Raw genomic sequence first — 16,410 nt, 5'->3', positions numbered from 1 at the left:
GGAGAAATACTTGCCCATTGTTTAGGGAGAATGCAGAAGGTGTCACTGCATGAAAACAATGATGTGAGAAGAGAACCAATAAAAGCTTAGGGCATACATCGCCCAAAATATCAATAATATTCTGAAGCAGATTGGTATTTATTCCTTTGGACATAAAGCATGGTGTGATAGTGATTTTGGTTTAGTGACTTTCAAACATTTGTATGAGAGGAATTCAGAAAGAAGGCATTCCACAGATTATCTGATGAGAACAGATAATGGTGCAAGGTAACAAATATATCAAAGAAGCAAAGTAAAGAGATGTGATAAAAGAATGTAATATTATAGTCCTATAAATTAAATACAAAACTTCCTTGACTCCCAAACTAACCATATTTTTCAGAGTATAAGATGCACCTTTTCTCCCCCTAAAAGAGGGTGGAATTGCTGGTGCGTCTTATACACTGAATAGTCATTGTTTGACCTCCCGAAGCCCTCCCCCCACATCCCATTTTTGAAAGAAAAAGGGCCCATTTTTTTCACAAAAATGAGATGGACAGAGGTTCTGGAAAGCCTGCAGAGCTCCTGGGGACCGGGGAAAGGCAAAAATGCCATTTTTACAAAAAAAAAACCAGGCAAAAAGCAGACCTTTTTTTTTTTTTTTGGCAAAAATGGGGCCTTCTCCTAGTACCTAGGAGCTCTCTGCAGGCCTCCCAAACCCTCTGCCCATCCCATTTTTTGGTAAAAAAAAAAAAAAGGGTAAAAAACGGGCCCATTTTGCAAAAAATGGGGTGCGCAGAGGGTTTGGGAGACTAGGAAGGGCAAAAACTTTTTTTTCCTTACTCATCACTTTGAAATCTTGGTGCATCTTATACACCAGTGTGTTTTATAGTCCAAAAAATACGGTATATATTTGGTATTATAAGCAAGTTTTCAATAATAAATAAAAACTCAGTACAACAGCATAATCAATAATTTTTAATGCCTTATAATCAGTCTTGTTTTGTTTTTTTAACCAAGGTCCTGTTAAGCATCCTGTTTGAAATAAGACTCCAGAACATACAAAAGTACATTTGTTTTCTTAAATTAAAAATTTAAAAAACCTGTTTCAATTTGTGTAATGGTGTTTAAAAACAGTTTCCTCACTATCTAAAATGAAATTAGGATAGCAGACATTTTAATTTATAAACCTAGTTTTTTAACAACAACGGCACGTGCAGTGCATAAGGCCATTGAGTGAGTGTAGTATTCATGACCCGGAGGTGTGTCAAATTGGTGATGACACGTTGTTATGTGACATCACAATTCCCCTTCCCCTTCGCTAAATCAGGGGTGGGCATGGCCAGTGCATGATGCATGTGACTCATAGGCCACATTTGACAACCTTGACACAAAAGAGATGAAATTACGAAAATAAATTAGCATTTTAGGAAGATCTATGCTTGTTATGCAAATAACTTTTGCAAGATCTTCCATTTCATCTATAAGTCCAACTTTTTGTTCTTTTAAAATAAGAATCCTACATTGCTTTTCTGTGCATCTGTAAAAGATTGGAAAATACCCAGAAAAACTAGCTTTAGTCAGTTTACATGATATTTATAAATATTTGGAACATCATTCCTCCAGAGATAAGATTGGCCTTTACCTTGATGCTTTTCTACAAGGTCTTGAAGACATGGTTCTGTCAGAGGGCCTGAGGACCCCATTCTGAACCAGTCAAATGGCTTGTCTGATTTTGTTGCTGCTGCTCTAGGGTTGTTTTCTTTAAATAAAAAAGTGGCTTTTTAAAGTTATACACTGCCAGGAGTCACTGTTTGAGAGTCAGGTGACCATATAAATTTGTTTAATAATAAATATATTTCAAAAAATGCAATACACAGTTATCTGTATTAATTAATAAAAGAATGAGATAAAATCTAATACAGTACTCTATTTGGCACTTTTGATGGATTGCTAAGCAGAATTCTAACTGTATGATCAGAGTATGACAACTGCAATAGTTCTAGCCATGCATGATTGCATCATTTTCTATATGGTAGAGCTCCAATCAAGGACAATTTTTTTGGTATTCATACTCTTCCCCCACCACTGACACATACACATCATAACAAAGGATTTCACAAGAATAACGTACTATTTGACACCCTTCTTATGTTCACCATACTATCCACACTCTTCTTTCATTTTAGAAACCCAATAAATAAAACCTATTTTTCCTCTATTTGTTAACATTACTAAATCTTAAGCATTTTATAAGATGTTGTACTTAAAAAAAAATCCCGATTTTTGTGTCATATTTATGGAACTGATTTTAAAAAGTCAATTTTTTTAAAAAAGCATCTTTGTTTCATGTTATGAGGTATGGATAAATAAAACATAAGCAATAATATTCCCAAGTACCATAACAACAGACCAAAATCATTATCAAATATTCATCATGCAGAAAATTTGTTTGCTGAAATTTGTTTGTTGTTAAAAAAATTGTGGATGACATTGTGCACCTAGCTGCAAAAATTACTTGTGTCATCTGATCCTTTTATTTTAAGATTCAATTCATATTTGATTTTAAAACAATTAAGATACTTTTCCCTCAGCTGATAGCATAGGAGGGGAAGCTGGATATCTTGAAGAAAAGGAAGAAAACATTTTGCTTGTAATTTCAAGCTCTAATCAGTAGAAATCAGCAATCTATACCAAACATTGTGGACAGATTTCAAGTAGACATTCATATCCAATGTAATTAAATATTCAGTATTGCAAAGGCTGTTCAACTATACATCTTTTTAACTGCTATTGGAAAGTGTTATTATCCAAATAGTTGTCAGGATTATTTGGTAGTGGATCTTTTATTATGTACAAGGAAGTCAGAAACATCATGCCAAACATTACTGTCGTCATATAGATAGGTCATGGATGACTGTAGTGATGGTTGTAGAGTGTGCCGGTGATACTCAAAGAGCCAAAGAACAATCCCCCAAACCACAGCAGCAAAAAGTGGGAAGGGATCTTGTTTGGGCTGTGGTATATAACCTTTCTCTACTGCCAATCGAGACAAGCCAAACAGGATACGAGATAATAGATACATATTTATCTGTTCAGGAAAAAAAAAATAGAATTAAAATTAGTCAATTAGAATAACAGGAAAATGAGATTACTTGAAACAACTTTCAATTTAGGAGATCATCAATTTTTTTCATACCAAAATCAGTCTCTAATTTTAAATAGCCTGCTTGCATTTTAATAAGGTTCAGCAACAATTTACATGTATTCCTAAACCTAATGCTAGAAATATTGGCTCTAAATCAATAATTTCCCAGTTGCATGAAAACTGGTTTCAAAAGAAATGCAACTGTGTGCAAAGTACAATTCTTTAAAAACATCCAAATTATACATGGATTTTTTACAATGAAAAATCAACATGGGTAGGTATTGTGGTTAGCTCTGGCCCAGCTCCTGCCCCAAGGACTGTGGATGTGGGGGAGACATCCACATGCCGCAGGCCTGTTTTGCTCCCGGTGGAATCTGCTGATGAAGGCTTCTCTGACCAAGAAGACATGAGTGACAGAGAGGAGGAGAGTGTGGCAGACAGCTCAGAAGGAGATCAATTATCTCTCTCCTCCTTGGATTCGGAACAAGAGTTAATGATACAGCCACGCATGCGGACAGCGATGCATAGGCACCAACAACTGAGAGTATTATCAAAGAAAATGAGGCCACCTGTGGTTGGGTGGGGCTGTGGTAATTAGTGAGGCTGCTGTAAAGAGCAGCGTGTGGGTTTGGCCATTGTGGAGGATTATCTGATCGTTGTGTTTTGTGCCTGCCTTGCTGACTTCGACCTTGGTGTGTTGCTTTTCCCCCGCTTTGAAACTAAAGCAGACCAAAGGGTGTTTCACTTTGTGAAAGAAGAAGGACTGTGAATTGCCTCACAGCTGCAAGCTAAGTATTTCAGAACTGATAAGGTACTTGTATCAATTACCAGTTTGTTTGGAGATGAGTGCTCTTTGCTATACAAAAAGAGGGCTTAGTTTAAGTGAATTTTCGTTATAAAGAACATTGTTTTGAATTTTCAAACGTGTGTGTGTCTGAAATTTGTACCTGTGAATTTTCGGGAGGATTCTACCAGAGAGCCTGACAGAACAGTAGGTATTCTTCTGTTACAATTATCTACCACTTTGAAATATCGATTATATGTATTTTTTCAGCTCAGAAGAAATAATGCTTCTCTAAATTGATTTACCATTTGAATAACATTTTTTACATTTTGTTAAAATGTTCATTGAGTGTGGTTAGCAAATAGCAGATATTCTTTATAGCAGGGCTTACTCTCTGGAATAAGATTGTTTCCAAGATCCAAAGATCCCAATTTACTATTGTTTATATGAACTGTGAAGATTTAGTTCTTCACCCAAGCTTTTGGTACAGGAAAGTGAGACCCATCGCTTCATTCCACTTGCCGCCTTTTATCTTTTATTAATATTCTTGTAATGTGATTGTTGTTATCCATCCAGAATAGTTGAGAATTAGGCAGCATATGATCTCAACAAATTATCAAGATTACTAATCCCTTTCTTACAATTTGTTAGAGTAGAAAGAGACTAAAGAATTGTACTCAGATAAATTCACTATCCTCTCTGCGGCAGATATGCAAAAATTAATAATGGAAGAGTGTGATGATACAATTTACTAAATTTCTCTAATTTCCTTTTCTTCCTCATAAGATCGGTAGAACCGTAATTCTAACACAAAACAACATAGTTACTTACCTGACTGTTAATATTATTATTTTCCCCAAACACTAACCAGCCCCCAATGAAGGCTGCGAGGAAAGACTGAAATGGAATCTTTTTTCCTTGCAATCGTGATTGCATGGCCATCAAACCCTTATAAGTAAATACAAAGTAGGCCAGATTTCTGGAATGAGTATAGGTAGCTTGAACAATTGCTTTCAATTTTTCCTTTAGGCTGAAGGGAGGAAACAAGGAACAATTATTACATATAACATTATTCCCCTGAAAATATTATAAAGCAATTAATATTTATTGATCATTGCTTCTGATGTATATTAAAAAGTAACAATGGTCTTAATTTTGTATTCAGAAAATATTAGAAAACTAAAGCCACATAAGTCAATCTATTTCTAATAAAAGAGCATGAATATGTTTTCTAGTCAATGTAGAGATGTACTCAAATGTTCATAACTTTTACAGTTCATGGTACTTTAAAAAAACATAGTTTTATAAACTATAACATTGTAATTAACATTAAGTTAACATGCAAAGAGTGGCAGCTAAGTTAAATCTGACATGACTAAGATTGTGAAAATTATTAAAAATTTAAAGAAGGAAATTCTACTGATATCTACTAGCTCAATTCTATTATATGTCACCAGGAGAACATCTATACATTAATGAACCTTCAGCTACAAAGTCACATTAACAATGGATAAGATTGCAATGTTATTTCTACATAATGGCTGATATTATTGCAGCATTGGACATAGTGAAACTTGCTTCAGAATATATATGCCACCTTGATTTCCTAGAAAATGTCATTTCTCTGGAATCCATAGATCCATTTTATGGATCCATAAAACAGTATTAAATATATTTATAGTCTGATTTAAGTACAGAAAGGACAACAACCTCTTCTTCTGTCCTAATATATTTAATTCAGTGAAAAACATCCAAACAGAAACATTAATTTAATTGAATTTATTAGACTTGTATGCCGCCCCTCTCCGCAGACTGTGTACTAAAAGACTACAGATAGCCCTTGACTTACAACCACAACAGAGCAGAATTTCCATTGCTAAACAGAGTGTTTGTTAAGTCATGTCCAATTTTATTATCTTTTTTTTTGCCACAGTTGTTAAGCAAATCACTGCACTTGTTAAGTAATTCAAAGTGTTGTTAAGTAAGACTTCACTGGCTTCTGCTTCCAATCTGCAAAATTGCAAATGATGATCAAATAATCCCGTGACACTGCAACTATCATAAGTACATGTTGGTTACCAAGCACCCAAATTTTAATTATGTGAGTATGGGGATGGTTGTAAGTGGCTGTGATGAGTACCAGTTGTATATCACTTTTTTCAATAATGTCGCTAAACTAATGGTTGTAAGTGGAGGACTACATATATATTTAAAAACCATGCATACAAACAAGGCAGGCTTCTTCAATTTCTACGACTTCATTCTGTAAGTGACAAATGCTGTGAGAAATGTACCTTCCACTTTTGAAGAGAAATGTCATCACCAACGCATGAGGTGCACGGACTTTGGCTCCATAACTGCCAAAAATAAAGAAAATACTTTAAATTGTCAGTAAAATAAAAGTTTACTGCGTGTTTGAATGCAATTATTGCAAGTAAGCAACACCCCAATCAAAACACTGCCAAAAAGCCATCAGTAAACAGCCCAACCAAAGAATCTCTAATACTACCCCCACCCACACAGGCAGGCAGAACACCAGAATATAAACTGACAGCAAACAGCACTACTTACTGCACTGATGAAATTACGGTACCTAGTTAGGGTAATGAAATGCCTGCAAGTAAAGCAAGCTCAGAGAGCAACAAGGACCCCTAATTTTTGTTTTATGTAACTTCAAAACAGCAGAATGTGGGGATAGAGTTCTTGGATGACAAATCAGCATCTTTCACAACTCCTTTGCCATGTATATTGGGATATAAATTGCACAAACAGGTTGAGTTTGTTCTGCACTTAAAGACTTAACACGATTGCCTAATATGAATACTCCGATTTAGTGTAGCACTAAAGCAATGTTCTGAAACCTTTTCCTCCCTTTTAACTTCTTATAATACTCACTATTATCATGGGGAAATGATAACTAATGCTTTGAAAACATAGAAACACCCAAGAACAGGAAGATAATCTTGTTCACAAGAGAACCAAAGAGTTTGTTTCAAAATACCTTACTCTTAATACCAGTGATGATTTTAAAATATCTAGCCACAATATTGCAGGAGCTGATATAGGTAACTACAAAACAATTTATATTATTATTATTATTATTATTATTATTATTATTATTAATAATTAATTAATTAAATTTGTATGCCGCCCTTATCTGAAGACTGAATAATTTATAGAATAGCAACTGCTTTATTAGAATGATAACTGAATGAATGGATTTTGGAGATATCTACAAGAAAATGAAAACGGAGTTATCAGTAAGCATTAAGTATGAATGATTAAAAATGAAATCCAGGTGTACCCAGACATTAGAAGGTATCACCTAAGCTCGCTGCTGTTCTGTACATTTATATATACAACAATGTTCTACCATTATACAGTATACACTGAGCCAATACTGTCTTCCAAAAAGAAATGAAAACTCAATCTAATAACAGACGTGCTATCACTTGGTCATTACTATGTCTTTGAAGACAACCATAAGAATTTTGAAATGAAATGCAGATAAAGCATAAGAAACAAAAATACTGATATATAAATAGCCAGAACCACTTTAAATTATTTAAATTTCCCTAAGCTGACAGTCTGATCAATCATTCAATTTAGCTTGCATCCATAATTTGAAACCTGATTTGCAGACTGTTGGGAGAATCTGCCATTAGATTAAAATCTTATACCTGCCCGCACCAAACGTCACATACCTACAAACATATCAGTAAAAACGGTCGTTTTATTTTCTCACCAAGCAGACACTACAAGGCAATTTAATTTAATATTAATTTATTGGATTTATAAGCCACCCAACTCCTTGCAGACTCTGGATGGTGTACAGTATAAAAAGAATATAATACAATAACAATAGTATAAATAATAATGATATAATAAAATAGTAATAATATAAAACAGCTAAAACCCCAGGGGTCTGTAAAGAAGAGCGAAAGCAAAGTTGAAGGACAGCCCAGCCAAGACCAGCCAAGTGCAAATCTGCTTCCTCCCATTCAACTCTTAAGTGAAATCAGCGCAAATACTCGTCCGACTTTCGGCTATAGTTTTGGAACAGGAATGCGAAAGAAAGACGGCCCCCAGCTCCAACTTACACCGCTCCGTTGCGGAAGCCCTTGAGCACCGCCAGGCTGGCCTGATATCTCCGCTGCTGCAAGAGAGAATTGACGGTGTAGAGCAAAGTCTTGAGAAGCGTCCGATCACCCATCGCCTCAGCCTTGACACTTGCAACCTAACAGCCGGTTAATCAGGGGAAACAACTCGACTGAAGCACAAAAGGCATAGAAGCAGAGCTTCAGGAAACAATGCCCAAGCGGAAAACCAACCCCTGAATTTTAGTTCCGCTCTAATTTTATAAGCTCGCGAGAAGATTTAAGTTATAGAATAGACAAAAGAAAAATGTATCGTCCTGCAATTATAACTTTTCTTTTCCGGGCTATTCGAGCGGAAACAATCTCTATGTCTGCATCTTTTCAAAGAAGGTATGAAGTCGTTCGTTTAAGAACTGACTTCATGCCTTAAGTATCATGTATATAAATATTGTTATATCTTTGTATACCACGAATACTAACTTGACAAAACAAATAAATAAAATAAATAAATAAACCAGACCAAACTGCAACGATAATATTACTAAAGTGTAGCATCTTCAGAATCCATGTGATCACAATTGTCATTCTGAATATTATGGGAATTGAATCTATTTTGCAGAAATGTAACATCACTTTGTCTTAAATCCCCAATTATGGACTAATAATTATGCTCTATATTGTCAATGGACTGGATCTGATTTGAATGAAGGTAGGTAGGAAGGTAGTGGCAACTCATTTTTAAACAGTGCCAAGAAAACTATATGGAATTGTCTTATGAACTTTAATTTTAAAAAAGTTTGTCTTAAAAAGTTCTACCAGACTTCTGATTTTTCATCCATGAAGTTAATCCAATGTTAACTAAAGTCTTCTTTTTTAATATTTTCATTTTTGGCAGAGTTTTGTTTTCAAAAGCTTGAAAGTATTATTTTACTAGGAATAATAGCATATATGAAAAGCAACATAATTTTTTTTGCTTTATAATTTACTTTATAAATGGAGCAAAGTCACATGACACTGATTATGTTAAAATAAACAGGTAGTTTATATGAAAATAGGATATCAGTTTAACTGTTTTTCTTTTTAATCTATGTTGAACAAGCGGAATTCTTTGATGTTGTTTTGAATATGCTTTGATGGAGGATAGAGTGAGCCCCTAAATTCCTCCCAGGTTTGGAGTGCCTGCCCAGTAGATCAACCACCATTAGTTTATAAATTTGTCAATCTGATAAAAAGAATTTCTAGCACAATTAGTCAAAAGGCATTAAAGAGAAAGGTTGGATGAAAAAATGGAGTACAGATTGAAGAAAACGCAGATCCTACACGAATTCACTGAATTTCATAGTTAATTATTTATAAGACTGAATTATTTTATGGATTTAAGTCAAGAGAGATGGTTATATCATGCCCTCTGATAGATCACAAAGTTGTTAACAGTTCCTGCTGGTTCAATGTCTTTATTAAGAAGTCATGCCAGGTGCTAGATCAAAATGAAGCCTTTGTTTCAATAGGGTGCATTCCTATTTTTTGGGAGGGATTTAAACTTTCTGATTCTCTTAAGTGTTATTCACAAAGATAATTTTCCCATTGTTTTTTAATACAGTACTTGGGTTTCTTTTCAGGGCTGGCTCCCTTCCCATGGAGGCCATTGTTGAGGCTACACATAGTGGAACATGAATATTGAACGCCATAGTTGAAAACTAGGCTTGTGAGCTTCATTTAGAGTTGTTGAACATATCTGAAATTTTGAGAACATGTTTAAATAGAATTCTTTATTGGCCAAGTGTGATTAGACGCACAAGGAATCTGTCTTTCGTGTATATGCTCTCAGTGTACATAAAAACAAAAGAAGAAAAAAAACCATTCATCAAGAATCAAAAGATAGAACATTTAGTGATAGCCATAGGTAACTACTGTATTAAGCAATCAAATAATACTAGGAAACAAACAGAAGAATATAAATAGTAAAAATACAAGTAACATGGTTATAGTCATGAGTTGGAGAAAATATTCTCGATGTTCCAGAAAATTAGTCCCATAATAAAAGTCTCATCAGTTTTGGTTGTGGCTAAATTTCTGGCAGAAAGTGGCAACATACTGTAATTCAATTATCTTACATCTGCCGTTGATGGCTAAATCTGAACATTAAACAAAATACGCAAGTACCAGTGAAGGCCTGCTACCAGAATGGTAAGGTGTTCCCTTCCGGTAGCGATTTTGGCTGCGTACCAACACATGCACACATGCCCCAGTGTGAGATTTAGCAAGTGAAATCATGCGTGAAAACCCACGACATCATGTGTGAAAACACTTTTGACAAATTTTTGCTTCTGCACATGCATGAAAGCAAAAATGTCATCAAAAATCGACAAAATCTTGCTTGCGCAACCATCCTCACACATTATTTCACTTGCTGCGCATGTGCAGAAGTGAAACCTCGTGCCGATAGGCGCACCTATGCCAGCTTCAGAGGGTACACAGTGCTGAAGACGGCAGGCCCTTCCCTCATAGGTTCCCTGTATTATATTCAGATTTATATTGCATATAGGCAGTGAAGGGCTACCAAAATTTTTACTACCACACTGTGGGCGTGACTTATGCAGGACACTCTGCATTTTCTTTCAACATCTTTCATTGCAAATTGGGTGCTCTGGGGTGGAGCTCCATTTTTGCTACCCCATTGCGTTCCCTCCCATCTGGGCAGTAGCCCACCCCTGCACATAGGTCCTCCCCTCCTAATTCACGTGCACCTGCACGCATGTCGCTCACGCAATTTTGCTTCCATGTATGCGCAGGAAGCAAAAATACACCAAAATTTCACAAGGGTATTCTTGCACCCCGGGCGATTCTGGCAATGTTTTGTTTCTGTGCATGCGCAAGAAGCAAAAAAGGCCCAAAAATTCATTTTAAAAAGATGGTGCCGCCCAATGGACTGGCGAAGACAGCACGAGCGGTCGCGTGCAAATTGTACAATCTGGTGGCCACTACTGGAATGGAGTCTCCTAGACCTAGTGCATTGGTAGGAACCCACCGATTGGGCCCAATAAAAAAATGCAAAGTAACATAGGAAATTCATGTTCTCCAATGAATGAGTCCTGCAAGATGATGCAAAAAGGAATGGAATACTTTATTGGCCAAGTGTGATTGGACTCACAATGGAATGGATTAGGAGGCATGAAAGCCCCCAGAATCTGGACAGATGGTCCAGCCATGGGATCTCCTGTTCAAATTCAATCTGAAATGAAGTTTGATGTTGATGGCAATATCATTGATACAACTTTTCTTTTTGCAAACCGGAACAAAGAAAAAGGTTAGCCCTAAGCTCAGATGGCAAGATGCAAAATTTTTCCTTTGTGCATAAGTGCAACAGTGTGCCTTCCGTCCCATCTTAATGTTTCTCTCTTACTAGTATCATGTATATGCCACCGATTAGGTCCCATAGTTGGCCTTCTCCAGGTCCCGTCAGCCAGACAATGTCTCTTCTCTGTGGGGGCCCCGCCCCTCTGGAATCAGCTCCCCCCAGAGCAGTGGTTCTCAACTTTTCAATGCCACGATCCCTTAATACAGTTCCTCATGCTGTGGTGACCCCCAACCATAAGTCTAGCGCCAATTTTCCCAACAGAGCTTTAAGCTGATTGGCAGGAGTGCCAGAGGGGCACCCCCACTGTAAACACCTGATTGGTTGGATTGTAAAAATAAATTCCAAGGCATCAGCTTTAGTTCCTAACACCATGGGAAATTTGTCTTTTCCCCTGGTCTTAGGTGGCCCCTGTGAAATGGTTGTTCGACCCCAAAAGGGGTCCCAACCCCAAGGTTGAGAACCACTGCCCTAGAGATTCGCATTGCCCCTACCCTCCTTGCCTTCAGTAAGAGTCTTAGGACTCACCTATGTCACCAGGCTTGGGACAATTAGGTCTCAGCCCCCTAGCCAACGAAATGAGATATATGTTGTATGATTGAAGTGGTATGATTGTTTTTAAATATTGGATTTTTAGATTGTAATTTTAAATTTAATTAGATTTGCCGTTGTACTGTATTATTATATTATATGCTGTAAGCAGCCCCAATCCTCAAAGAAGGGCGGCATACAAATCAAATCAAATCAAAAAATAAATATTGTTATATCTTTGCATACTACCAATAGCACTCGACAAAAACAAAAATAATAATAAATAAATAAATAAATGGCAAAATACAATTTTTTTCCTTTCCTCTCCTTTTTGCTCTAGTCACAAAGTTTCCTGAAGAAACTGACATTTCTTCTACATAAAATAAAAATACTGTATATGGTCCCCTCCCTGAACAAGCGGAGCAGCGCTAACACTCGCTAACCCTACGGCAAGGATGCCCCACCCCCTCCAGCCAGGCTATTCCCTGAGCCAGCCTCCCCTCCCCACCTCAACGTCTCGCGCTCCCCCTAGCGGCGGAGCGACCCTCCCTCGTCTTCCCATAATGCCCGTTTAGGTTGTTCTGCTGTGGCTGCCTCGGCTTCAAGATGGCGCAGGCGATATTCGAGGCGCTGGAAGGTACATCTCGGGGAGCCGGGCGGGTTGAGGCCTCGCGTATGGGGAAGTCCATTTGAAAAAAAAAAAAGCGCGGCTATTCCACGCTGGTCGCCTCCCTCCCGCCGTTGTGGATGGGATTGGGGCTGAGAAGGCGCCGGTGCCGCCCTAAGCCATCTCTGGCGCTGAGGGAGGGTGCCTGGAACAGCCAGTGTGCAGTGTCTGTCTTGGAGGAGTAACCGCACCATTATGCGGTCTGCGTGCGCGGATAAATTTCTTTCGCCCGATAAATCCCGGAGGAGGCAAATCTTGGCAAAGGACAGGAAAGCAAGCAGGCGGCTCGGGTCCTCCTGGATATTGTTCCCAAAGCATGAAAGGACGGTGGCTTGCTACCTCATTGCTACCTCCTCTTTTGCAAGTTCCGCTCAAAGGGCATTTGTTGCTTTAATTTCCTCTCTGTAAGATCTCCTTTTTACCTCTAAAGGTGCCTTTTCTGGGTTCTTGAATAATGCAGCTTGTGTAACATTGGCAGCATTGCCCTGGAAAAAATTGCATCGTAGTGTGAAATTAAAGTCTGGGCACGCACAATTGTACATTTTTTAATTTTTTTTTACAAATGCAAATGCATTTTACTACCTGCAGTGGCAGATCAAAATTGAGAATGTTTCCTGGTTGCAAGTTACGTTCCCTCCCCCTAACAGTCTCATACTCCAAAATACCCTATGCTTCTGTAAAAACTGAACGTTTTATGAAGGATCCCTGATGAGTTGGATGATCAGCAATCTATTTCATGCAACACCCTGTCTATTTCGGCCAACCGGATTTTTCTTCACAATATTATATAATGTAAAAGAAGATCCATTGGTTGTTACTTGATTTACACATAAATCTTATACTCAGGACTGATTAATGTAGCTAGTTTTAGGTTCCACTGTTGGGTGAATGCAGCCACTGAAACTTGTTCTATAGTGAACTTGCTCATTGTGGCATCCACATATTAGCATAATTTGGGAAATTATGTCTTCTGAAAGTGCTCCAAAACAGCAATTGTATCATGTTTATCTGGTAAAACCCCAAGGCACTTTGTTTATTGAACAGTGATTTCTTTTAATTATTGTTTATTTACTAGGCCCTATTGCCCAGACCATTAAAACATAAGCCAGATAAATATGTAGCCTCATCTGACAAGTAAATTCAATTATTGACATGTGTTTTGATAGTTGTGGCAGGTGATATCACAGCAGTGAAACAGTTTTAATGTATTGATTGATTGATTGGATTTATATCCCCCCCCCTCTGAGGACTTGGGGTGACATATAATAGTTGGCTGTCATATCACAAGTCTTTCAGAAAAGCATGCTAAAATGAATGTCCTTTCAGTACTGTTTAAAAAGAAACAACTACTAAATCCCGTACTCCAATCTATAAGAACCTGTCACATTTAGGTTTAAAACTTGGTTGTTCTATGTTCTGTATAGCAAAATCTGACAAAACCATTGACTGAATCAATACCAAAGAATAAATCACTATTCAAACAACAATTAGATCTGTGCACAGCATTCTTGTTTTGGAACCGTTTGATTTTGAGTCTCAACTTGAAAAAATATGATGTATTACTGTACCTCAATGGCATTTTAGAATTGAATGTGCTACTTTCTTGGAAATCTTGTCTCTTTACTAAGTGCATCTTTGAGGCTTACCAGAGCTCAAGTAATAATATTGGACAAAGATATCCTCAAACTTTTTCAAAAATTAACCTTATGATCTTAAAATTATCTTCCTTTTAAAAGAAGTTTCTAAGGCAGTTTTTCTATCTAATTCTCAGGATATAAGGGCTCATTTTGATTTTCTCCCCTCTGAGTTTATTTTGATGTTTGAACTATCAGAGACTGCTGCTGCTTCATTTCAGATTCTTCCACTACCTTTTAAAAGAAATATCAGTGGTAATTTCCTTTTGATCAAATTGACAGTTAGTAGAAAAATGACATAACTTTTTTACATGGCATTAAAATATAGCACATATGTATGATATTTGCCCAAAGCTCTTTATTTGGTACAATGAAAAATAACTGATGTTTCCGGAGTAATCACTTTTTTTTAGGGCTCACAGATAACTGACAATGATAGTTTGATATACAGTAGTATATTCTAGGATTTAGGAAAGCTTATTAAAACACAAGTACTTCAAGTGATTTGTAAAGTATGATGACAAATTTTGTTATCTGAACATTTGCATATATAGAGGCACCTCTACTTACGAATGCCTCTACTTACGAACTTTTCTGGATAAGAACCGGGTGTTCAACATTTTTTTGCCTCTTCTCAAGAACCATTTTCCACTTACAAACCCGAGCCTCCAAAACTAACCGGAAAAGGCAGGGAGAAGCCTCTGCGGGGCCTCTCTAGTAATCTCCTGGGAGGAAACAGGGCTGGAAAAGGCGGGGAGAAGTCTCCATGGAGCCTCTCTAGGAATCTCCTGGGAGGAAACAGGGCCAGAAAAGGCAGGGAGAAGCCTCCATGGGGCCTCTCTAGGAATCTCCTGGGAGGAAACAGCTGGAAAAGACGGAGAAGCCTCCATGGGGACTCTCTAGGAATCTCTCTCTAGGAATCTCCTGGGAAGAAAAAGGAGCATCAACCCTTCCTGTGGTTTCCTCAATCTCACACATTTTGCTTTTACATTGATTCCTATGGGAAAAATTGCTTCTTACAAACTTTTCTACTTAAGAACCTGGTCATGGAACGAATTAAGTTCGTAAGTAGAGGTACCACTGTACTTCACATAAGATTTATGTATGAATTTACAGCTCCTTTCCGACTATAGTTAACCCAAATATAACTTCATTTTGTAAAGGCATTTAGTGTATTTAAAACACATACGTCATATTTATACCATTGTTAATAACAAGATATTTTTATTGGAAGCGATGAGAAAAAGCCTACATGACAAGAGGGATACTTTATTTTGCCTTGTTTATAGATAATTACTATGGATTATGGATGGAGGAGGAGGACGAAGAGTAAAGGATTGGAATTTGGGATTATTATTAGTCATCTATACTATCTTGAAGTGTAATCTTATTAAGATATTGGCTAATTTGAAGTTTCAGACTATACTACAGTGGTGACTTAAATGCATGTACGTTTTCAATTAACCCAGACAAATGCTAAAAAAAATTAATGATTCTTAGCTGGTTTATTTTATCAGTGAATTTGATCTTTATAAAAAATAAAATTCCCTTCTTATCCCTTACTGGACAAGAAGAAATTCTGTCAAGCTCCAAATTTTGTTTTTAATTAAAGCTGCCAGTGGTGTCCGTGGCAAACTGTAGTGTTGAAATAAATTGTAGCTTTAGTGTACCAGCATGGGCACATGTTGTCATTTGTCCCATCTGTGGATACTCAAGATCATTGCCCATTGGTTCATAAGCAAACAGTGAAACAATAGTTATCTCTACCTCATTTGTAAAAAGAAGTATGTGTTTTAGCATGACTTTTATTTGTTTGTTTATTTATTTGTTTATTTATTTATTTGTTTGTTTATTCGTTTATTTATTTATTTATTTATTTATTTATTTATTTATTTATTTATTTATTTTGTCCAATACACAAGTGGGTATATATCTATATACACATAGTAAAATACGTGATGAAGGTTATAGAGGAGATACTCATAGTAAAATATATCTAAGAAATAATAGATAATAATCTAGTTCAGCCTTTCCTAATCTTGTCATGTCATCTTGATATATTGGAACTTATTTTATCCTCAGCAGTATAATTAAGATTGAGTAGGGATAATCAGGGAGTTTATTGGAGAAGACTGGTTTAGTTCATTTAAAAAGCATTAACTATTTTCATACTTTGGAATTCCACTCGTTGACTACGTATTAGGTAATGTTTGTT

General features: G+C 36.7%; 2 protein-coding genes across 3 annotated transcripts in view; one reads left to right on the top strand and one right to left on the bottom strand.

Annotated features, from left to right (window-relative positions):
* ZNF341 (zinc finger protein 341) overlaps positions 1–16,410 on the top strand; it is a 75,998-nt gene that overhangs the window by 25,453 nt on the left and 34,135 nt on the right. The window contains exon 1 of one of the 2 annotated variants that reach the window (XM_070744868.1): positions 12,475–12,531. The exons of the other annotated variant lie outside the window; for it this stretch is intronic. Coding sequence (XP_070600969.1) covers positions 12,501–12,531 — 31 coding nt within the window. The 5' untranslated portion in view covers positions 12,475–12,500. Of the gene's footprint in view, positions 1–12,474; positions 12,532–16,410 lie in introns of those variants that run through there. 2 annotated transcript variants of the gene reach the window in all.
* Positions 945–8,239, bottom strand: PXMP4 (peroxisomal membrane protein 4). The gene is made up of 4 exons (XM_070748827.1): positions 8,012–8,239; positions 6,206–6,268; positions 4,743–4,941; positions 945–3,070 (listed from the first exon to the last, which is right to left on the bottom strand). Exons 1-4 carry the CDS (start codon positions 8,122–8,124, stop codon positions 2,807–2,809), a joined length of 639 nt encoding a protein of 212 aa, XP_070604928.1. The 5' UTR covers positions 8,125–8,239; the 3' UTR covers positions 945–2,806.

This window comes from Erythrolamprus reginae, chromosome 3 (assembly GCF_031021105.1).
Source record: "Erythrolamprus reginae isolate rEryReg1 chromosome 3, rEryReg1.hap1, whole genome shotgun sequence".
Lineage (NCBI taxonomy): Eukaryota > Metazoa > Chordata > Lepidosauria > Squamata > Dipsadidae > Erythrolamprus > Erythrolamprus reginae.
The sequence above is the reverse complement of the archived record's forward strand: the minus strand, read 5'-3'. Positions and strand labels throughout refer to the sequence as shown.